Source organism: Sphaerodactylus townsendi, linkage group LG10 (genome assembly GCF_021028975.2).
Source record: "Sphaerodactylus townsendi isolate TG3544 linkage group LG10, MPM_Stown_v2.3, whole genome shotgun sequence".
Taxonomy (NCBI): domain Eukaryota; kingdom Metazoa; phylum Chordata; class Lepidosauria; order Squamata; family Sphaerodactylidae; genus Sphaerodactylus; species Sphaerodactylus townsendi.
Window position 1 is genome coordinate 46,963,348 of NC_059434.1, and position 25,168 is coordinate 46,988,515.

Consider the following 25,168-nt stretch of genomic DNA (forward strand, 5'->3'; position numbering starts at 1 on the left):
GTCTCTGCCTGAATGTTACATTATTAGTTTGATATGACAAAGAGGAAAATTAAAAAAAAATTTCAAAAATAGAGGGTGAGGTGGAGGAAAAAATAGTTGAACTAGAGCAGGGGTAGGGAACCTTTAACACTCAAAGAGCCATTTGGACCCGTTTTCCATGGGAAAAGAAAACACTTGGAGCCGCAAATAATTTTTGACATTTAAAATAAAGATAACACTGTATATATTGGGTTTTTTTACCTTTTACTCTGCTTCATTCTGAGAAGCTTGCATGGATGCTGGTGCCCAGCCCCTAAGCTGCCTGCAGTGGAGGGCAAGAGATGAACTGGCGTACAAACCACCATCGGCCGACCTCTGGAAAACACCCGCCCTGCTTCAACGGGCGAGTGAGGAAAACCTGCGGGCGCTTGTGGCTTGACGTGTAGGCAGTTGAATTAGCTTGCACCTGGCTTGCCTCGTGCAGGGCAGAGCAAGGATGGGGCCGTGAAGCGGTTTACTCGTGAGCAGCAGTGCAAGAGCAGAAGAGAGCACTGCTGCGCTCTCGAGCCGCAGGTTCCCTACCCCTGAACTAGAGGCTGGGCTACTACATGATCTCACGTTTAAAGAAACCTGGCTCAGAACTGGATTGAAAAATAAACATCATGATAAAGTTGCTCAGGGAAACATCGCAGCAAAAAATAAATAAAAGGAAAAACATTTCCAGAACCAAACAGAGGAAAAAACGTTCAGAATTAAAAGTAAAAAGCATAACATTTGGTGGCAAGATACATAGTAAACAACTTGTGCAGAAAAGGCCATTATGTCTTTTGTATTACTAGAAGTTACCAAAGGGACAGGGCACTGTTATTTGCAGAGAAAATCACATATTCTCTGCAATGTCTCTTGCTGTGGTCTAAACATTTCAGCAGTAAGACAAGTGAGACAAGTTTCAAAAACAGTTGTAATGTGCCACATAGGAGAGATATACTGTTTTTTTTAAAAAAAAAGTTTAAAGTTTTAAAAATGCAAAAAGGAAGTGATCATTTGCTATATTTCAGCATACTTTACAATAAAATTTCTTAGACTGGGAGTTGAGGCATTTATTTCTACTTAATCCCTCCCCCTGTTTTGGAAAAAAAGAAACAAAAATACACCTGGTGTCCTTGAGGATGAGCTTCTGATTGGACCATCTTACTCTGTTCCTGGGTCCTAGGTAGAAACATCCTAAAATAAAAAGCAGGAAACAAAACATGAGTATTTGCAGTGGGTGTGATGCACAAAGGAGAAATGTTATTGGGGTGCTGTGTGGTTTCCGGGCTGTATGGCCGTGTTCTAGCAGCATTCTCTCCTGACGTTTTGCCTGCATCTGTGGCTGGCATCTTCAGAGGATCTGATAGATGCCAGCCACAGATGCAGGCGAAACGTCAGGAGAGAATGCTGCTAGAACACGGCCATACAGCCCGGAAATGACACAGCACCCCAGTGATTCCGGACGTGAAAGCCTTCGACAATACAGAGAAATGTTATGTTTTGTTTTTAAAGTTAAAAATTACCTTTCCATCTCTATATTTTTTTTTTAAGATACTTGCTTATACAGAAGGATTGCATGGAAAATGGTTGTTCTCAGAGATTCGATCGGTCTTTTCTCGCCGATATCTCTTGCAAAACACAGCATTGGAAATCTTTATGGCAAACAGAGGTACTGGTATGCTGGGAATGGCACTTTAGACTTTGAACGATAAAGTTACTTGCCACCATTCTGATTAGATGTATTATGCTTTGCTAATTTTTACAAGATGGTGTTTGAATTAGATAATTATTTATCTATATATCATATTATGCCCAAATTTTAAATTTGATTTAATTCTGCAACTAATTATTGCATTTTAATTGTTTTCTGCTACTGTCATGTATGCTTATAATATAAATGTTAATTTGATATTGTGACTTTTTATTCTGTTGAAGTTTTGCTTCTCTTGCTAGTATTTATCATTAGTTTATTTTAGTGTTTGTAATGTTGTAAACACCCTGACCTGGATGGCCCAGACTAGCCTGACCTCCTAAAATCTTGGGTGCTTAGCACTTGGTGGGAGACAACCAAGGAGGTCCAGGATTGCTATTCAAAGACAGGCAATGGCAAACCATCTTTGTTTGTCTCTTGCCTTGAAAACCCTACTGGTTCATTGTAAGTTGGCAGCAACTTGACAGCAAGGTACACCACAAATGTTGTAAGCTGCTTTGAGAATCTCAGTACAGGATAGTATTATGGCAGAAAGACAAGAGGCACCCAATTCCCTAACCACCAAACTGTGAATGTGTTCTTATTTCACACCCATCAAAGCCTTTCCCCAAATAACTTGATCTGGGAGTGTAGATATTTAGCTAGCAGCAGCTGAGTAATATCTAGAAGATGTTCTCATCCTGCTCCACTGATATTTAAGGTCTTAATGTATCCAGTTATGTGAGCTAAAGGCCTCATGTCCTATTTTTGACATTTCTCTTGATTATCTCTGCATTACAAAGACATGGTTTTGTAATGCAATTTATAAAGGACAGCAAATAATGTCTCAATCTTTTCCCCACAGTTGCTGTCATGTTCAACTTCCCAGATGCTGCAACAGTAAAAAAAGTAGTCAATTGCTTACCTCGTGTGGGAATTGGAACCAGTTTTGGGCTGCCACAGACTAGGTAAGACCAAGCATATATCTCCAGGGGAGCATTTTTAAAAGAAGATAGCATTTTGAATAAACGTAATATGATTGTTTTTTACTATTTTATTTGTGAGTTGCCTTGAGTGGTTCCACAGAGATGGCATACAATTTTTTTAATAGATTAATTTGGAAACAAGCAGGGAAAAGATCGAGGAGGGGGAGGAAAGACAGAATGGTCTTCACTGCTTTCTTAGAACAATTCTCTATTTTCTGGTTTTTGGAACTACACCATGTATTCCATGGCTTCTATCTTAACTTTAATGGATGGATCCTAAGCTACCTTTATACTCACAATAGGTACTTCTGCTAGCGAAAAGAGGGAAAGAAGGATTATCACTAATTCCCCTCTCTTATTGCACCTATGATATTCCTGGTGGTCCACTGAGCTACTGGGGCTTAATTTGTGGGGGAAGAATGTAAAACCATAATGGGAGGGAAGAAAGTTACCATTTTTGCATTGCAGCTTCATTTACATTACATAGGATCCAAGCAACCATCCAAAAATAAATAAATGACATAATTGTGCTATTAACAGGAAAAATGATTATTGCAAAATGTAAAAATGAATAGTGTAGACACTCACCAAATAAAAATTGTGATGAAATAAAGGTGGAAATGAGGAGGTACAACTGTATTCCAAAAACAGTATATGTATTATGGAGATGAAGGAGCACAGAGTATAAAGAGAGAAACTCCAGATGTGTCAGAAACCATGCAGAATTCCCCATGAATCAGAAATTCTCATCCAGCAAGAAAATAAAGAGTTGACTATGTCCTTTGATACAATTTGGTGTTTGACAATGAAGCACATTAAATGGGTAAAGTAGTACTTATACAAAATACTAATTAAATGCAATTAAAATAGTAGTTCACATTGGACACATTTCCTTGTGTCTTTTTTCTATGAATGACTGGACACATCTTAGTGCAAACAGACTGTAAATGAATGTATATCCCACCATAGTAGCACAGAGTTCATATGATCCCATGCATATGAGGGATCGCATGGAGAAATGAATTCACCAGTTTGTACACGTGAAATGCTCTATAAGACAACGTAAGTTAAGCATTAAATTTGCTTAAATGTAAATAGATTTATATGTGGTAGGAAATTTTGATGTTGGAGTACCTGGCAATGTCTTACCTAGCACATTGTATATTTCAGGCGCATTTCTCTGGCCAGTCCACGGCAGATTTTTAAAGCTTCAAATATGACTCAGCGATGGCAGCACAGAGAAATTTCAAACTTTGAATACCTCATGTTTTTAAATACTATAGCAGGTAATTATAGAGATGCTTCCAAAAGGAAAATGTAAGCAAATATTCATTTTGAATTTTTTGTGCTAATGACAGTAGTACTGAAACCCTGGTTCTATTTTTGGTATAAATGCTGTCTCTGATTCCACAACTGCTTATTGTGGGGGTTTTTTTGAAGTCCTAGTATCCTAAAACATATTTAACACCAGTAATCCCTGTATATTCCAGTCTGTACATATTTTGTTGTATTGCCTACTACTACTTGATCTCTCTTTTGAGGTTTGATAAAACAATTGTTTTCCTTTATTATAATCTTTTTTGGAACAGCAGAGGTGTTGTGTCAGTAAAAAGCACTAAAAGTCCTGTGGCACCTAAAAGATTAATAAATTGATTGTGCCAAAAGGATTTTCAGGCTGAAGACTGCTAGCTTCTGAAAATTCTTGCTGCCATAAATCATTCCTTGGGACTTTGCTTATGTTTGTAACCTCTTTCGTATTTTAAGCTTATTATTATCTTTGTGGCACTCGTTAGTATCTTAGGCAGCTGCCTCACAATTGGTGACCGAAATAATATGGTAATACTGTTTTCAAATGATTGAGCTGATCTGCACGGAAAGTTGCTTACATGTGTTACCATCCCTGTATGAAATCTGATGTCCTTTGTAAGCATTTTGGACCTTCGCGTGGGCACTTTCAACATTTCAGAATCGCTTGGAAGAATCCGCAGTTTCACTCTTGAAAGTGTTCAATCTAACTATAGTCTGGAATGCTAGGAAAGATCAGAAAACTGTAAATCTTAGATCTAGGGGTGCCAGCCTCCTAGAAGATCTCCCAGAATGACAACTAGTCTTCAGTTGACAGAGTTTGCTTCTTCTGGAGAAAGTGGCTACTTTGGAGGTTGGACTGTGTGGCATAATACACCGTTGAGGTGCCCCCCTAGACCTTACCCTGCCCAGGCTTCACAACCAAATCTCCAGGAATTTCCCTCCCCAGAATTGGCACTGAATTTTATGAACTGCATGTGAAAACTGCTCATGGACACACTTCTTTTCAGCCTACCTCTTTTCCCATCAGTACCTTGTTTGAAAGAGTAACTTCATGGGACACAAGACTACATGAGAAGGGAGAATTAAGTAAAACTGTCCCCACTTCCCTTGTCTTCCCGTGGAAATGCTTTTACCAGTGGAAGATGTACTAACGTGGAGGAAAGTTCACCAGCCTTTCTGTAAACTCCTGTATTACACTGAATTTTGTCCATGGGGCGCTCCAAACCCCCAGTAAGGGGTTTCTGAGGGAAAAATAAAAAAAATTATCATCTTTGTGCTCATGGTTTGTTAGATGTGCTATCTAATAATATATGATGAAAAGATCAAATAGTATCAACAGGATCATGAGGTCCTTTAACTCTGAGTAAAGTAATTTTTTTCTTTTCTTACCAGGACGTACTTATAATGACTTAAACCAGTACCCTGTATTTCCTTGGGTAATCACAAACTATGAATCAGAAGAATTGGACCTTACCCTTCCCAGCAACTTCAGAGATTTATCAAAGGTATCTTTTTGCCTGGTGTGTTGCATCAAATATATGCTAAATCTGAATGTTGTATGTGCTTCGTTAGAGGCAAGAGGTGGCAGGTGTGTGGTGGGCCTACAGAAGGAAGGAAATTGTACTTACTTGTTAAAATATGTATTTTTAGACTGTAAATATCTCCCTAAATCTTGTATTGAACTCAAGTACCACAGCTGTGTATGTGCAGTTCTATTTCAGTTTACTGTATTCTTTGCTGAAGATAGGGAAGCACATGTATTTTTGTATTTATTTATTTGGTGGACTTTTATACCTCTTTTCTATCTCAATAAGGCACACATAGTAACTCATATTTTAAGAAAAATAATTAAATAAACATCAGTTCATTGATAGAAAACCAATAATAGAAAAATCTTAACACTTATGGGTCGGTAGGAGATATACACACGCCAGCTGGGTGACCTTGGGCTAATCACAGCTTCTCGGAGCTCTCTCAGCCCCACCTACCTCACAGGGTGTTTGTTGTGAGGGGGGAAGGGCAAGGAAATTGTAAGCCCCTTTGAGTCTCCTGCAGGAGAGAAAGGGGGGATATAAATCCAAAACTACTCTTCTTCTTCATATGTTAAACAGCGAAAAGGAGCCTTTCATTTCAAACATGCTGATTTTCTCCTAACAAAATAGCTGTGGTTTCTGGAGACCAGTTGCAGTTGTACTTTAATTATCTTTTCTGTTCTAAAAAAGCTTCTACAATTTTTAAATCTTCTGAAGAACAGAAAAGAAGCAAGGCATAAGTACTAACATGACACATTAAATGATGCAAAATTACATAATGGAAGCCAACTCCCAGCTATAGACAGCAGTACAGATCACAGTTCCCAAATAATTTTTCCAAATAACTTTGGGAAGCCCTTTTTTGGCTGTGATACCCTATTACCTGCATGGAAAAGTCTTCTTTAATAATTTGGTTTTGCATGCTTTGTGGAAAGCTAGGACAGTGTGAGCCTTCTTGACCTATTCAGGTAAGTAATTTCACAAGGTGGGGGTCCCAGTGGAGGAGGCATGTGTATGGGCCGTTGTTGAGGTTTTATGCTCATCTGCAGATTGTCACCTTCAGACAGCCTTGCTTGGATTAGTGAAGCTGTCATGACAGAACATGGGGGAGAGACAGTCTTGCAGATATAAGAGTCCAAACCCATGGGGGGCTTTGTATGTGATATCCAGTATTTTAAATTGAGTGCAGTAACTAGTGGGCAGCAAAGAGAGTGGCTGAAGAGTGGAAGTAATATGCATGTTCCATCTAGCTGCCAATTATAGCTGAGCTGTGGCAGTCTTCACTAACTGAAGCTTCTAAATTGATTTTGAGGAGAGACCAATGCACAGTGCATTGCAGTAGTCTAGTCTTGATGTTACTGTGGCATCCAGTTGACAAGATCAGCTAGATCAAGGTAAGGGACATTTTTTGAACTGATCTGAGTTGGAAGAAAGCCTTCCCACCTTCCCAACCAGCATTATTTCTGCTTTCCAGGATTTAGTTTTAGTATGTTCACTCTTATCCATTTTACCACAGCAGCCAGGAAACGATTTAGGCTCTCTACTGCATCACTAGTGCCTTTCCGCACGGCCAATAAACTCAGGCTAACCACGGGATAAAACCAGTGGTGGGATTCAGCAGGTTCGCACCACTTTGGCAGAACTAGCTGTTAAAATGATGCTTGTAAACAATCAATTGTTAAATTATTTGAATCCCACCACCGGAACTGGTTGTTAAATCTTTTGAATCCCACCACTGGATAAAACCCATGGGGGGGGGACTTCACATGGATCCTGCTCCTAACGCAACTCCGCTCCGTGTCCCCTCTCCAACCTGGGTTTTTCAAGAATCACACTATCAGTGATTCTTTAGTTGTAACCCAGATTGCAGCCATGGCCGAATGAACACCTGCTCCAGGAAGTGCTTTTCTCAGCCGTGCTTCCTGGTTTTTAGCAGTCCCCATCTCGCAGTTGCATAGCCACGTGGGGTCACAGGCAGCAGCATGACTGTGAGGGTCCATGCCAGCCTGCCCACATAGCTACGCAGCAAGGGAGGTAAGGAAAAAAACCAGCACCTCCATGCAAAGGCGTGACAGCAGCCCACATTGTGTCCGCAATTGTGTGACAGCAGCCCCCTTTTGTGTCCACAAACTCTGGTCACTGCCTGCACAGAGATGTGTGAACGGGAAAACAGGAGAGTGGGTTACTTTATCTCACCTGCAGCCCGCTCTCCCTATACCATGCAGAAGGGGCCTAGGAGATTTGGATAAGGATATATATATGATAAGGATATATATATAGCTGTGCAACCCCAAAACTGTGAGTGATTTGACTTAAGGCCTTTACATAAAGATTTAAGAACGCAGAGATAGTACTGTGTCCAGTTGAACCTCATGGAATAGGTCTCACTTGAAAATAACTGACCTCCAGTGGCAATTCTTTGGGTCTTGTCTGTGACCAATTTGAACCAGTCCAAAGTACAACCCCGATGCCTTCTTTTGCCTCCAGATGCCTCAGTAAGGTGGCATGTGTCAAAGGCAGCAGATGAATCCAGCAGGAGCCATAGGGAGGCCTGACCTTTGTCTTCATTTAGACGAAGGTTGTCAACTAAAGCCCGTAGATCTGTGTCCATCTCATAGCCTGGTTTGGAACCAGACTAAAATGGTCTAAAGCAGATGAAATATCCAAAAAGGCCTGGAGTTGGTCTGTGACTACTCTCACAATCACTTTACCTAGGAAGGGCAGATCAGAGACACAGCAATAATTGGTTGCATCATCTTTCTGTTGGAATGGTGGGTGTGCTTAGTAGCAGTCAGTGGTGGTGTGAAGGTTTCCTGAGTTAGTGATGGTTTTAATAGGAACTAAGAGTTCACTGATGTTGTCTTTACATGTTTTTAAAAGCCAGGATGGCAAGGATCCAGGTCATCCATAGTGGCCTTCACTAATCCCGGGAACTTGTCAATGTGGAAGTTGGATCAAAGTGGTCCATGCATAGAACAGGTGGTGTATGAGGCAGTTTTTCTGGTAGACCTATGTAGTATCTAAATCATAGTATATTCTTGACATTTTATTAGAAAATATCTGGTCTGGTCTTGATACGATGAAGATTCAGTTTTAGGAGTCAGCAGATACTATGTTATCTTAAACAACTGAGGTGATTGTAAACAAGCTGTTGCAATAGTGGCAGAGAAGTGATATTTCTTAACTGCCATCACTTCACAGGTCCTACAATGGGCTGTATAAAATGATTCACCAGATTCAGCACGAGTTCTCTGCCAGTCCCGTTCTAAAATGTCTCCCACCCCTTTTCAGATTATCCAATTTGATGGAAAACCAGGGGGCTGGGTTTTGTCCCAAAGGTGAGAGAGGTCGTTGAGGAGTGACCTTTTGATAGTTTCGAGGAACTTCAAATTCCACACTTCTATTGTGACCTCTCTTTGGACCTGTGTTTGGAGCATGTGTTTGGAATCCTAAAATCCCCTAGAGTATTCTACAATCCAGTAGAAGTCATAAGCCCCCATGGGCAGACCATTTTAATGGAGGACCTGTTCTGAGGGGTGTTGGAGTTGCATTGATTTTGGTTTTGAGTAGGTAGGGGCCAGACCATGCTTCAGGACAAATCTCAAGCCTTCCAAACAAAATTTTCCTCAAAGATTGAGTACAAAAGATTAGGTCCAAGGTGTGGTCTTTTTCATGTGTTGGACCAGTCACAATTGGAAGAGACCCAGGCCAAACAAAGAGGCTATAAAATCCTGGACAGCCCTGATTAAGGTGTTGTCAACATGCATGCTGAAGTCCCCTAGAACAATGAGTATGTGTGACTCCAGCACTACATCTAAGACCACCTCTTCCAGTTCCGATGCTTATTATTTGCACATGTTTTACTCAACAGCAGCATCCTTTTGGGTCACCAGAATCTTCTTTTGAAATATTGCACAAGTTTCCACAACAGTTAGTAAAGCTGCAAAGTGAGAAAAAGAACTTGTAAAGTGACTAATATGTTGGAAGCTCTCTCAGCGTCATGCTCTTTCTTAGAGCTATTAATGTATCCCAAAACCTTCCAGTTATATTTTCACTACTTTTGTCTGTGTGCTTTTTAAAATGTGGTTTGCCATTTCACGATGTCCAAGTTATCAATAACGTATTTGTTAAAAACAACTATAGGTTAAAACTTTAATATGCACTATTATTTACAATTTACTGCCTCATCCCTTCCCAGTAGATTGGGGGAAAAAGATTTGGAGGGAATTGTGTTGTAGCATCATCACACAGGACTAAACAATTGAAATGCATTTTGCTTTATCTAACTCTCAGTGTGACAAATACTCTTGACATACTCTAGCAGAGCATTACCAGTAAAGGTTTCTGTTCTGAACAGGGTACTTATCTCTTAACTGAATAAGTTAATATTTTATTTATAAACTATCCATATTTTATTTATGTAATACACAGCATATCACATTGTCTTATTTGTATTATGTCTCCTTCTGTTGTCCAGTCAGTGTCTCCTTCCATTCCATGCAGCTTGCTGTGATGCATTTTTGCTGTAGAGCAAATGAGAATGTTGACGGAAATCCTTATCTATACAAACCATTTCCTGTTGAGTTTTGGTAATTTATATTTTTGTGGCCAAGATTGTAATCTACTCTCATTAGAAGGGGATTATTAGAAATGTCTTTAAATCCTTAACTACCCTCATACTGAAGGCACATGTGTATCATAATGTGCATACGATCTCCACCATTCCCCTTTCATGTGACAATTGAAAAAATAACTTTTTGGCAGTGGATTAACTGGGAGGGATGACAACATGATATAGCCTGATCTCATTAGAGCTCAGAATCTAAGCAGAATCGATACTTAAAAGGAAGAACACCAGGGAAGTCTCTGCAGAGGAAGGCAATGGCAAACCATCTCTGCTTCTCACTTACCTTGAAAGCCCATTACTGGCATCAACATAAGTTGGCTGTGACTTTCTGGCACTTTACACATGCAATGTAATAACTGTAGTTGCCATAATCTAGAGGATAACAGAAAATGAGTAGATTTTATCTAAATCTGCTAACACAAATAATCCTTACATATTGTTACCCAAATCAGCCTCTGCGTTAGGTCTGCCACATGAAAAGTGTTTCCTAAAGTGGAAGCCTAAAACATGACTTCGGGACAAAACGTGGATCGTTTTGTCTGTTGTATACATGGTTCCTAGTTTGGTGCAATAAATCCTTGAGATAAGAAAGGAAGAAGGGAGATGAGCACTTAACCAGCAAGTAACTTTACTGGCCTATTCAAGATACAGAAACAAAAGCCTGGAAATAGAGACCAAAGTACAAGATGGAAAGTGATTGTGTTAATACCACAGCAGTTTGTATATGACAATTCAATAAAACATTCTGCTTGCACAATCCTAGGGTCTATGTAATTTACTGCCAATTAAAGTTAGTTTTAGTCCAGATGATATTCTTTCCACAGAGCAGGTCCAGAGCAAGTTAACCCAGAGGAACGCGATAGGTGAAAGGTTGTCCAAAATGGGACCAGAAGGTGAGATGGGAGAGATGGGGATGGTATTTTGCATTAAAAGTGAAGGAGACTCTAGTGAGGTAAGTGATCCAAGGGTGAATGACTGGCTGGCAATAGAGCAGACTGGCCCTAAACAAGAGATGAAGGAGCAAAGGAAGAGGAAGTGAGTAGAAGGATGTGAAATATTAATTTTGCAATGGAGAGCAGGAAAGGAAAACATACTTTGCTTCTCTGGTCTAGTAGTTTTGTGGTCTTAGTGCTGGAAGGTTCTGGAGGGCACCCAGGTGTGAGGATGGAGTACTTGAGATGCTCTTTTTAAGAATCTACATTTCTCTGAGGTCCTACAGAGAAGCCCTGCTATTGGACAAATTCTGAGCAGAGCTAGGATCTGTAGTGGCAGTGGACCAAAATTACAGGATCCTGCTTTCTACTGGTATGGTAAGCAGCGCATGATGTGTAACCAGGATAAGCAGAAGTCCCAAGCTGATCATATTGAAGATGATAATGGTTAGTACCAGATGAGGCAACAGGGGACAGCAGGATGGTCTTAGAATCACTGAACTACCAGAGCGACAGACCAATTGAACTATGTTTGATGAAAGGCAAGAACTGACTTGATAGTGCTTCCTGTGCTCGTAACTGGATAACTAAGGAAGTTTGCATTCGGATCTTTAGGTATTGTGTGTGTGTTAAGCATCATCAAGTCACTTCCAATTTATGGCAACCCTATGAGTCAATATTCTCAAAAGCATCCTTAACATCCTTTCTTTATATTGTTTTATGTATATGAACTAATTTTCTTCATGATTTGAATTGTTAGCTGCCCAGAGCCAACTCTGATTGGGAAAAGGAAGGATAAAAGTCTAATAAATAAATAAATATACCCATGGTGCAGATGTGTTACTTTAAGCTAGATACTTAATTAAACTTATGTTTACTCCTAATTGTATTCCTCCCCCTTTTCTAGTTCAGAGCAAACCAACCCCAGAGAAAGAAGATATATAAGGGGTTACCCAAACTGGGACCAAAAGTTACAGAGGGATAAATGGGAATAAAACCTATGGCAAAAGGAAAGGAGTCCCTCACCAGTATGAAAGGGCTAGCAGACAGTAGACTAAGTAAATGTGGAAAGAAGATGCTAAGAGGAGGCAAATGGGTGAATAGGACATAAAGCATTAATCTCGCGAAGGGAAGTAGAATAGAAGAAATCACACTCCACCTATTTTGGCATGGAAGGATCCAAGGATTTCATGCTTATAATGATGAAAAGTCATACTAGAGAACAGGTGACAAAAATGAAGGGTTAGAGAGCAGGTGACAAAAATGAAGGCTTGCAGTTCCTTTCTTATGCAGTTTACCTGGGTGACAATAGAAAGCATCTGATATTGGTCCATTTTCATTTGGAACTGGGATCTGCACTGACATTAGACCAATATTTTAGAACCTAGTTGCCCATGGTAAAGTCTGGGTTGTGCTCTGATTGATGTATCTTTGGGACCTTGTTGATGCAGATTTAGAATCCAGGTTCTGATAGGCAAACTATAGCTTAAAGGCCACTTGAATACGCATAGATAATGTACATAGGATAAGTGAGAATATTGACATGGTTTTGCTGAAAGTAGCTGGGAGATGGGTAAATGGTCCTGCCTTGGTTTATGGCTATATCATTTGGGAATTGTTTTTGCAAAGGAAATTCCAATAACTTTGATTACTCATCCTGAAAATTCAAGCTGTTATTTATGGCAGGAAACGTGTGAAGAACTTTGGTGGTTCAAAGAAATTTTGATTAATGTATTATTGATGTATCTGGGAAGTAAAGCTACTTCCTGCCAGGATCACATCAACTTCTGCTTTGAATGAGAGTTCTCTCTTTAATGTGCAAATAAATTCATTTACTCTTGACATTTTAAGTCCAAGAGTTCTTGGAATATATTTCCTGAACCATGATATTTTGGGACTGTCTTCCACATCTCTTGTAAGCTAAAGGTCCTTCATGGTATACAATTTTACTGGTCTCCATGGGGGTTAGCAAGCTGGGTATATATGATATATAGTTTACTTCTGATATATAGTTTACTTCTGCACTGGCAAACTAAGAATAATTTTGTTTGTAAAATCTTGATGAGGCGTCCATGGTGGATGTTCTAGATGACTCTAGTTACACCTGATTCATATAAAGTTGTGCACTTGAAAACACTTAGTTTTCCTGTTTTAGATCACTAAACTCCTGGCAAAATGTAGACTTGTTTCTAGAGAATCTTTCTATTTTGTCTTTTTATTAAACCATAACTATTTCTTTAACATTAATTAACAGAATACCACCTACTGATTCCACATAGATAATCAAAGGAGAAGTCACTACATGATTCCCAAACTTTTAAGTTTACTCAAAAGAAAGCAAGTTTCAAAAAGCAAGGATCATCTTTTGCCCATGTCTCATCATGCGTCTCCCTCCATGACTGTTTTAGCTGTATCATTGTCTTTTCATCATTTGCAGTCTCTCAGTGAACCATCTAGCCCTTGAGAAAGGCACCTGGATATAATTAGCCACCCCAGCTCTACTGAACTTCAGAGCTATAGGTAGTATTTAAAGTAATTAAAAAGAACAACAATTTCGAACTGGCTGTTCAGAGTCAGGATTAAAATTAAGCATATATATAGTTGCGCCGTTCTTGTTTATGGGTCTTTTAGCTTCTGAAGCTCCAACAGACACTGTTTGTTATGGAACATGAACTAATGTATTGGCTTTTAAGAAACAACACTCTGTTTTGTAGAATATTGATTCTTTTTCCTGGCTACATATCTATCCTTCGGATAACTCATACACTTTTATGAAGTCAGCTGAGTCTGAAATATCTTTTGTAGAATATACAGTCCTGAGCTCAATAGGGTAAAGGGTAAAGTACATGTAGTTCTTTTTATGCATCCTGGCTCATTTTGTGCTTGCTCATCAGATACTTCATAATTAGATTCTACTACATTATTTGCCATTAGAAAATAATTGAAATAAATATTTCAGGTTTCAAAAAGAAATTGGCTGAAGTAGATTATTAGATTTAGACTTCAAAGAGAGTTGGAGTTTCAGCTTTTTACAATGATGTTAATTTTCAAACTCATATTGAAAGTTGAATAACTAGGCTTTAACAGGCATTTTTAAAAGTTGAAGCCTGGAGGGGTTTTTTAAATCCAGAATTGGGCATCTTACAGCCCAATCTAAAGTCCAAGGAAGCTGGGAATGGCGCTGCTGCTGCCTTGCCCTGTCACCTCCAGAGGGCTTCCAAGTGGTATGGGGAAGCAGAAAAAACAAAAAGCTCTTCAGCCACCTGAAAGCCCTCCATTGGGCTAAATGGACATGCCACCCATTTGGGTGGTGTAAGTTCGGGGCTGGAATCCATTACCTAAGGCACAACTTGTACTACCAGTCTGGAAATTGTTGCAGAAAATAGAACATCCAATACATTTTGTTCTGGCTACATGGAGAGTAAAGGAGAAAGGGAATAAAAGATTACAAGAACCCTAGAAATTATTATTCAGTGAAATTAGGGGTTACAGGAATCACAGAATGTGGGCTTGAGAAGTAGGGGGTAGGGAATTTGAAGGAAGCCATAATGGTGCTATGAGGGGAAGGTCTGCAGGAAAGGGGATCATTCTTTGTATTCCAGTTCCTTGTAGAACTTTAAAAATGATAATTTCTAAGCTGTATAAATAATGGTCAACTGGTGACCAGCTTAGATTTCCATCCTGATTTTTCTGTCTTGCTTCACCAATGCCTTCATGAGGTTTAGAACTTTAGGAACATCTTAACTCTCAAGTGATTCAGAGAGCTACAGAGAAGCCTGTCATTTTCCCGATGGAAGGGACAGTTTCCACGTTCTTCTATGTGTATGTGATGGGAAGGGGGTAGCTTTGTGGTGGGAAGAGGTAATGACACTATGGCTTTATGTGTGAACTGAGTATGCCTTTTTTTGGCTAGAAAAGGTGAACAGAGTGTGAATTGCAGTAAAACTAAGCTTGCAACTAGAATATGTAATTTTTTTTGTTTAAGAAGGACATTTTGATACTATATTTATTTTCAGTGTAATCAATGTGCTAAAAGTGCATTTATTTCATGATGTTGTAAAATGCTGCTGTCTCAGTTTGGCTAATGCATATTTAAAAATCTCTTCAAACAAGACTATTTAAAAATGCTTTTAAAAATGCAAATCTAAAACTCGGCAACTTGAGTGTATTTCTAAGCTATTAAATCAAATCATGAGTATGAAGTGATAACAGTAATAGCATTATACCATGTCTTCAATGTATACAGCACAATACCCATGGGTTTGATAAAAATGCTTATCAGAATCCATTGGTTATACTTGTCAGTTAGATAAAGCAGCAGCTGCAAACTAGTTGCTGGAACCATGAATAAGGCATGTGATTCTTAAAGGATCTAACCAAAAGCTGTTTATCTGTGTGTCTTCGCCACCAAGATAGTATGAAAACTATCTCTTCTGCATTCTTAGTAGGGTTGCCAGGTCCCCCTGGCCGCTGGCAGGGGGTTGAAGAGTTGCAAGATTCAGGTTGGGAAATCCTGGAGATTTGGAGATGGAGCACAGGGAATTTTATCCTCTGTGAGGCACAATGCCATAGAGCTCACACTCAAAAAAATCCATTTTCTCCAGGGGAGTTGGTCTATGTAGTCTGGTGATGAGGTGTAATTCTCAGTGATCCCCAGGTCCCACTTGAAGGCTGGTCTCTCTAATTCTTAGGTTTATGCTAGGCTGCTGTACAGCAGTTTTTAAAATTAGACTTCTGTCTGAAATGCACACGCACAAGCATAACTTTCTAGCTTATATTCAAAATGAGCTGTTTCTGTAGCTGTAAAATATGATTTACTTATATGGAGGTAATATATTAAGACTGTGCAATGAGAGCTGGTTTTATGACATACAAACAAATACTGAAACATACAAACTGAAAAATAATTCAGTTTGTCCAGTTTAATTAATTGTAAAAAAAATTAATCACAAATACATAGTACTGATGATCACCTTGTGCTTTAGAATGACTGGAAATCTGTTCCTAATCCCTTAATCACGGTGTTAAAATCATGTGCTGTGCTTGTGGAATCCTCAGAACAATTTGTTCTTTTGCCTAACTATACATTTAGAAAGTATGTCTGCTGCAACTTGAGTCAATTGGTTTCCATTCTGGTATGCAACGTTTCTTCCTTTATCATATTTGTGAAAGTGAAATATGCTGTCTTTTTAAAAAGCTTATACAATTCTGTTAGCATTTTTGTTTTATCTATACTCCTCCAAATTCTCCCTGGCTTGTTGGTATCTTTCAAAAAATGAGGTGTGCAAAAGCATAATTCAGTGCTCCCGCTGAGATGTAATCACCACTAATTAGTGTGTTACTATTACCATGGGTGTCTTGCATATTATGCATCCATTAATGCAATCACAAATGGCAATGACCCTTTTTTGAAAGTATCATGAAACCAGTTTACATTCTACTATAGCCAATGAAATAATTAGTAAATTAAAATTCGTTCTCCATTAATAAGTTTTAAATTGTCGTTATTGTTCCAACTTGTACCAGTACCTATCCCTGATTAATCTTTGTCTCCTTTGCCTTTTGGATGCGTTGGGGCTGCTTTTTAAAACTGTATTTGCAAGCATGCATCATAGAATTCTTCTGGTCTTATCTGACTCTCCAGGTCCTGAGATGTCAAGTGGGCATGGATGTTGATATATTTGTGCAGACACAAAATGCCAGTGTCTTCTTTCACCCATCTATATAGTCTGTTTTGTTAAATATGTTTTAAGTTTCAGCTGTTCTTCAAGAACAACTAGATCAGTTTTGAGATTCAATATTTGCTTAAACATTCCTTATAAAGGTAAATTGCAATTGTCAGAAAGTGGGTCTCAATAATATGTAGAGCTGGATCTTTCAGGCCATGATCCCTAGTAGAAGAACAGAGAGGTTACTGTACACAGAATCCTTTATGTTTTCATCTATGCAGTGCTGGAGCATACCATGCTTATCCAAACATGCACACATATGTGATCACACAGGAACAGGTTGCTTATTTGAGATGATCAGAGAAGTAAATGTGGACTGACAACTAAGCAAAGACTGGTATTTGCACTGAGACGGTGATGGTGTGAAGTTTACATTTGCGGGTCATCTTTCTTTTATTGTCTTTCATTAAATTTTCAATCCTTAGAAGATACACAATCAAAATTAGAGTGCCATATTTGGGGATTTCTTCAAAGAAAATGTGTATTATATTCCATGTAAAAGCAACTCTCAGTATTCCAGTGGTTTCCATTCAGCTTGTTTTTCTAAACCCCTGCAAATAATTCAGCACTACTTTTTCATCACTGGAGGGATCTGGAATCCAGCTTTGTAGATCCAGACATGATTATATGTTCTGAATATAATTAAACTGATGGCTTTTTTAGCCCAGCTGCAGTCTTTTGCCAGTTGAGCCCCTAATTTATAAACACTTCACATCTCCACAGGTGCCATGAAAATATATGACAGGAAACTTCAAATACCACTGGGTAACCCCAAACAATTTGTATACATGCCCTTATAAGGCTTATGTGTAAACTAACCAACAACCAGAGTCTCTTTGAATTCTCAAAATGAATGAATGACTAACTATGGGAGTACTTGAAATAGAGGTGTTAGTTTTCAGGCTGGGGGTGGAATTCTCTGGAATTACAACTGATCTTCAGGCTTCAAAGATAGTTCCCTCGGAGGAAATGGCAGCTCCCACCCCTCCCCAAGTGTCATCATCATGATGCTCTGCCCCCAAATCTCTAGGAATTTTCCAATCTGGAATTCGCTACCCTATTTTGGAATCTGTGGTTCTTTTTCACTGCTTGAACTTTTGGCTGTAAGCATGGAAGACAAAGTGGTATACACATATGCTCTCAGTATCATTTAGACTTCATAGCCTGGGATGAGCTTGCTGTCCGCCAAACTGTCTGACGATGCAAGGTGGAATGTCAAATACACCTTAGAATAATGTTTTCAGTTCCTTAAAAAACAACAAAAACTGTGTCCGTTCATCCCTGGCAGCTTTGGCTTTTCCCTATAGTTGTAATAACAAAACCACAACTTCATTGCCATCCTGTGGGTTCTGTTGAGAAGTAATACTTTGACATCAACGTAGTTTATAGTTTAAAGGCTTCGAATAAATCACAGAGTGGCTTCCTACGGTTTATTTTGCTAACACCTACAAATTCATGCTAGTAACATGTGTTTTTGCTTGGACTTCTCAGTCAAAACCTTGAGCTAGAGCAATGTAATATAAACATATCATGGCATTGCTCTTACTACTACATCCATTACTGCAGTAAGTAAGATCTATTGTATTACTGTAAGTCAACAGAATGCTTTAGGTGCTTATTTTCTCGTGAATGCCATTCTCCTGTGTGGGCCAGTGAACAGCGCTTGGCACTCGTTTTCCATAAATGCATTTACGCCTGATGCATCACAATTGGGAATTTCTTAGCTTTGGCGCACATACGAAAATAATGCCATTTCCCAGCCAATTAGGTAGAACAGTGGTTATTCTTTCAAATGTGATAGTCAAAATAAACTTACCAATTTTATATGAGATTGGGCTATAGAAGTGGTTTTTAAAGGGGTTCTCTCCTCTCCCCAATGACTGATAATTAGGTAAATGTTAGCAAATACCAAATAGGGGTTGTCAGGAAAATATGGTACTGGTAGTATGATAAAACGTATTAGCCCAGTACATTGTCTCCATTTTATTATGAAGCTGCTGAGGAAGCTGTGATATACAGCATTGTCATTACAGATGTATTGTTACAGAGGTTCTACGGTCTTCTGTGTACTGCCATTAATTTATAGCAGTAAACAATATGTAGCCTTCCAACTGCAGCAAAGCAGAATCTTTTAATGAGGTGGATGTTATTACCACAATAAATCAGTGCATTCGTGTAATGTATAATTCAATGTGTGTATTCCCACTGTAACTTCTCTGAGTAAGCTGATAGTGTATCATTGTCAGCGCACAGCTCCTTGGTTCTTTATTTCCAAGCCCCCTTTTTCCCATTTGGTGACTTTAAAAAAATTGATTGCAAATAAATGTGGCATGACTTGATAGTTGCATTGTTGCCAGGTTTCAGAAGCCAAGTGTAACAAAAAAAGAAAGAAGGAAAAGAAGGAAAAGGGTTAAAATCAATACTATGATTCTGGCTGTATAGATCTCCACATTCTACCTTTTATTTCTTTTGGGGGTTTTTTTTAGAAAAAGAAGAATTAAATCAATCCTAATTGGTTTTAGCTTTATATTCAGGGAATATAATTCTATAACTATTGATCTATGGTGCCTTTGTTGGACAATAATAAAAACAGAAGCAGTTAAAAGCAAATCTTTGGAAAGCTTCAGTGCTATACAAATACAGCACTGTATTGTTATTGAATGTAATTTATTTACCAATGATCTTAAGATCTCCCTTTCAAAATAAAAGTAGGCATGGCTGAATGCTGCCACAGAGGAAAAAGATGAAGAGGATTCAAAAATGACAGTTAAAATTATGTTGCACTTCATTCTTCCCTAGGACATTTTTGCTAACTCAGATAGACGCTCCTGATTGAAGAATTACTTATAAAAATGGTTATGGTACAAATTAGACAACTAACAGTGCTATAATAAACAGAGTACTTCCTTCTGTGTCCATGGAAGTCAATGGACTTAGAAGGGTGTAACTGTTTAAGAGTGCACTCAAAGAAAATCAAGGCTAGACAGTCTGTAACTGTAGTATAACAAAAATGCAAAATGAAGTACAGGTATGTTGATAAAAGTAAAGTCTTTTGTTGGAATAATGGTTCATGGTTCTCTGTCATCTACTTGTGTCTCAAAAGGAAACCAGACTTTCCATAAATGCTCATGTTTGACTGAGATGCTGTAGTGAAATAATTTCTGTGTGAAAAATATATCCTCCTGCGAATCTATTTGGATCTCTGTGGTTTGATTCTTGGTATTTCACTTTTACTGGTAAATACAATCTTGGCACTCATCAGCAAGTAGATTATCCTGTCAGTTGGTTCTGGTGGGTTTTCCGGGCTGTGTGGCTATGGTCTGGTGGACCTTGTTCCTAACGTTTCGCTTGCATCTGTGTCTGGCATCTTTGGAGGTGTATCACAGAGGGAAGTCTGTTACACACTGTGTCCAGAGAGAAGAGAATGTTTGGGGTATATATTGTCCATGTCCCAGGGTGGGGAACCAATCAGTAAGTGTTTGGGTGGAACTTGTTATGCAAAGATGTGGTTGATAGTATTGTATTGCGGGTGGGGCTTATCAGTTCAGGGAGTGATTCATATTTTCATGCCCTGCAGCAGTAGCAGCAGTCTTGGTGAATGCAAATCCTGTTTTTGGGTGGAGTCCATTGTTCAAGAACTTAAAATGCCCCTGGGGTTTGCTTAGTACCAAAAGCAAACCCCAAGGGCATGCTAAGTCCACCTTTCTCATATGCACTCAGATTCTGATTTTTTTACAAAATTATGTAGGTTTTTTTAAAAAAAAACCTTACTTGAATGGTGAACATTCCTTCTGACATGATTTGAAAATGAGTACAGATATTAACTTATCAGTGGTTTCTTACAAAGGTATTCATGTAACCATTTGATACACCAATCGTCTATATTACCTTGCCCAGGGTGAAGTGAATGATAGTTGTTTCATTCATTTTATTTCTAATAGAGCTGAGTGCGTCAGAAATCTTCTCACCTTCCTTTTTGAGGGATGTGTGTGTTGATTTATAGTTGTTAGGACATACAGTTTTGAACTGGCAGTTACTTCCTGGTGTATAACAGGTATTTTACTATTTTCTGTCATGTCACTCCCTTCTTGGTCCATCTTCCCTCAGTGGGCTGTTTTCTTGCCCACATCCTTGGTCCATTTCACTATGTACCTTTGATGGTTACTCCCATGCATTAATGCCACCATTGTAAGCAAAGACGTAGGTAAGGGGGGGTTTCTTGGGTTCAACCCCCCATTACATGTCTGAAGCTCTGTCTCCCGTTCGTGGTTTTTTGTATTTTTTAGTACTTTTTCAGTTTTTGGCCTGCAGGGGGTGCAGTTTTTAGACTATTAGCACCAAAATTTCAGGGAATCTTTAGGAGACTCTCCTGATGATACCACCAAGGTTTGGTGAGGTTTGGTTCAGGGGGTCCAAAGTTATGGACTCCCAAAAAGGGTGGTATCATCAGGAGAGTCTCTTAAAGATACCCTGAAAGTTTGGTGCAGCTACCTTAACAATTGCACCCCTGACAGCAGGCATCCCCCAAATTTCCCCAGATTCTCCTTTTAAATCCACCACATTTGGCATGGATTTAAAGGGAGAATCTGAGGTCCCCAGTTTAAACAGTGAAAGTGATGCTGTTTCAGGGTGGGGAGAATCCACCCCAAAACAGCATCACTTTCAATGTTGTTTTAACTGGGGACCCCAGATTCTCCCTTTAAGGTGGATTTAAAAGGAGAATCTGGGCTCCCTAGTTTAAACACTATTGAAAGTGATGCCATTTGGGGGTGGATTCCAGCATCACAGTGGCTGCCCATGGGGGCCCCCGCAAAACTCAGATTTTGCACTGGGCTCCATTTTTCCTAGCTACGTCTCTACCCAGAGGGGAGGGCAGAAGAGACTGCCGGCTGCCAGCTGGGAGCCCAGCCGGAGGGGGGCGGGCAGCAGGGCAGGGGAGTCTGCCGTCCCTGGCCTCAGAGAGCTGTTTTTATAAGTACTGAGGCCGGGGGTGGGGCTTGGGGATGAGTGGACACACCCCCAGGAGCGGTTATATGCGTGGCCCCACTCCCAAACTCCCCCCATAAAAATCTATACCTACGTCACTGATTGTCAGCTGAAGAACAGGCAGTCATTATTGTTTGCTGAAGATCTTATTGCCTGGACCTTTTAACTGGAGATACTGTAGATTGAATCTGAGACCTTCTGTGTGCCAAGCAGATACTCTAGCACTGAACTGCCACCCGTCCCGATCTTAATCTGGCAATGTGACCACTACACCACACTGGTTCTCATCACCACACTACAATGGTATATTAGAAGAAGAAGAAGAAGAGTTTGGATTTATATCCCCCCTTTCTCTCCTGTAGGAGACTCAAAGGGGTTTACAGTCTCCTTGCCCTTCCCCCTCACAACAAATACCCTGTGAGGTAGGTGGGGCTGAGAGAGCTCCGAGAAGCTGTGACTAGCCCAAGGTCACCCAGCTGGCATGTGTGGGGGTGTACAAGCTAATCTGAATTCCCCAGATAAGCCTCCACAGCTCAGGTGGCAGAGCAGGGAATCAAACCCGGTTCCTCCAGATTAGATACACGAGCTCTTAACCTCCTACGCCACTGCTGCTCCTTGAATGAGTACTTGAATGACATAATAGGGGTCAACTGTAGGGGCCTTTGTTCAATCACTGCAAGAGAAGGAAAGTACAAAATTATTGGCTGAGACCTATCAGACTTTAAAAATCCAAAGCTACCCATATGGCTTTACTGTTAATACACATGTTGTAACAACAGCAAGGGAGAACTTAATTATCAGAAGCAGGGAAAAATAATAACTTTGGGTCAATCTTTCTTATGATAATGAGAATTAAAGGGCGATTTGGAACACCATCCAATAAAAAACTCAAAAGTTTGTAACGTGTCGTATGTATTTCATGACTTCAAAATGGGTGTCTTTATTGTTACTGGTTTTACATTCATAGTTGTATCTGAATGTGGATTTGGCGACCTGCAGGTGGGACTTAGACGTCTCTGAGCATTACAACTGATTTCCAGGCTACAGAAATTGATTCTTCTGGAGAAAACAGCTGATGTGAAAGCTTGGACTCTATGGCAGTATCTCTTGCCGAGGTTCCTCTTTCCCCAAGTGCACCCCCAAATCTCCAGAAATTTCCCAACCTAGAACTGGCCGTCCAATTTGAATGTTAACACTATCTGGTATTGGCAGAAAAATAATTGACAATATATATATGTTTTTGCTGGCTGGTAATTTAGTTTATTCTATTATAATTATTGTCAATCTCACAATGAATGTATCAAGATTGATAACTTCTTTATTTCCCCTTCAAGCCTATTGGTGCTCTTAATCCCAAAAGAGGTGCATTCTTTGCAGAACGCTACGAAACATGGGAAGATGATCAGGTTCCAAAGTTTCATTATGGTACTCATTACTCAACAGCAAGTTTTACACTCACTTGGTTGTTAAGAATTGTAAGTATAATCTTTAAAAATATTTTCTTGTTAAGCTGTAAGGAAAGCAACAGATAATTAAAACTATGCATACTTAAAACTGTAAGGCACTAAAACAGAAAATTTCAGAAGAGTAGATTAAAACCAGTAATGGTTGTTAATTGCAAAAAAATAGCTTCAAAACGGGTCAACTTTTTAATGATGAAAATGAAAAAAGAGCTTATTCTTAAAATGTGCCTTTTAAGTAGGTCCCTTTTCATGTTGTCTGCAATTATGCTTTGCATGATGATGTTTTACAATTGGAACATAATCTGATTTATTATGGATGGATTTAATTTTCATTATTGACAAGTTAAAACAAACTCTGGAGATATGATATTAAATAAGATTGTCATAACCCCCTTTCTCATATTATGTAGTAGCATACTTACAGATCATACCGCAATTAGTGAGATTTGATATATTTATGAAACAAAATATGTTTCCGTAAAATAAGCTGGAATGATGATTTATCAGATAGAAACTAATTTCTTTGGGAAAGCATTAACAGCACATCATTAATTAAATCTTGTTAGATTCCTACAAGCAGACATAAATCCTTGAAGTAATTTATGGTTCTTAGCTAATTTCAAGCAATCATGCAGTAATATGCAGTTAAGTGTCCTTTAACTAGGAGGAGGTTTTCCATTGTTCAGACATTTTTCTTTTCTTAACTGTAAGCTTAATTTTCTTAATTTTAAGCTTGCAAGCTTTAAGGAGACACAACAGAAAAGTTGCCTATATATTATACTTCTTGTGTTATACTGAGTACTTTGAAAGTAGAAAAAGAAATGTAGCTGTTTGTGCAACTAGGACGATTAGTACTTATGTTTGCTGAACTGAAGTTCCCCTTGTTCCATGGCAGCCTTTTATCTTGAGGGAAGTGTCAATACTGGCATGGAAGTACTGTTGAAAGAAAATAAGTGAAATATTTCAAGTTCTTGAGCATGTCTAAAATGGGGATTTGGATCCTGGATGTAGATGATATTCTTTACACTGTTACAGATGTGTAAATCCACTAGTTTCAATTAGATTAACACCTGTGCACCTGTGCGGCAAGATTATGATCATAGTTGATAAACCACTGAAATATTGATACAGATACATAAATAGCTTTTTATTCCTCTGATTAGTTCTCAGAGTAATGCTTATAATGTAAAAATTACCATTGTATTACAAACTGGGAGGAAGGTATCCACCTTCTTCCCAGTTTGTAATACAATGGTAATTTTTTACATTATGAGCTGTGACATTTATTTATGAGTTCCCATGTAATCTTCCTAACCACATGCTTACCATTTATTAAAACTGTATTGAAAATGTTGGTATGGTTGGTTTTTTTTCTTAGCATGAATAGAAAAATGAAGGCTATCACAAATGATTTCTGGAATGTGATTTTTTTTCTGAGTTATTTTAGCAGATAGAACACTTAAGGCTGAAATGGATCTTTTTTACTCACCACAGAAATGAATCTTACCATTAGAACTTTTAAAAATAGCCAAAAAATTTAAATGCAGCTAAAAAGAAAACCCTTGCTGAAACGTATTTCACAAAGTATTTCACTTTATGTTATTTTGCTGTTACTAGGAGCCTTTTACCACATTTTTCTTAAACTTGCAAGGCGGAAAATTTGATCACGCAGACAGAACTTTTTCATCTATTTCAAGGGCATGGCGTAATTGTCAGCGTGACACCTCTGATGTCAAGGTAAACTTTAGTGAAAGTCATGATGTATTTCTGATATTTAAATGTTTTTAGATGTTTTTAGACCAATAACTAAATGTTTAGGATCTATTTAAATTGTTTTTTCTCTCATAACCTGTTGAGAGCTTGCAAAAATCACAGAAATGAAAAAAAAATAGTATTATCATCTGAT

General features: G+C 38.8%; 1 protein-coding gene across 1 annotated transcript in view; it reads left to right on the forward strand.

The window, feature by feature from the left end:
• LRBA (LPS responsive beige-like anchor protein) overlaps nucleotides 1-25,168 on the forward strand; it is a 452,503-nt gene that overhangs the window by 322,573 nt on the left and 104,762 nt on the right. Inside the window, 6 exon segments of the mRNA XM_048509137.1 lie at nucleotides 1,561-1,678; nucleotides 2,565-2,667; nucleotides 3,856-3,971; nucleotides 5,386-5,498; nucleotides 23,134-23,274; nucleotides 24,880-24,999. Coding sequence (XP_048365094.1) covers nucleotides 1,561-1,678; nucleotides 2,565-2,667; nucleotides 3,856-3,971; nucleotides 5,386-5,498; nucleotides 23,134-23,274; nucleotides 24,880-24,999 — 711 coding nt within the window.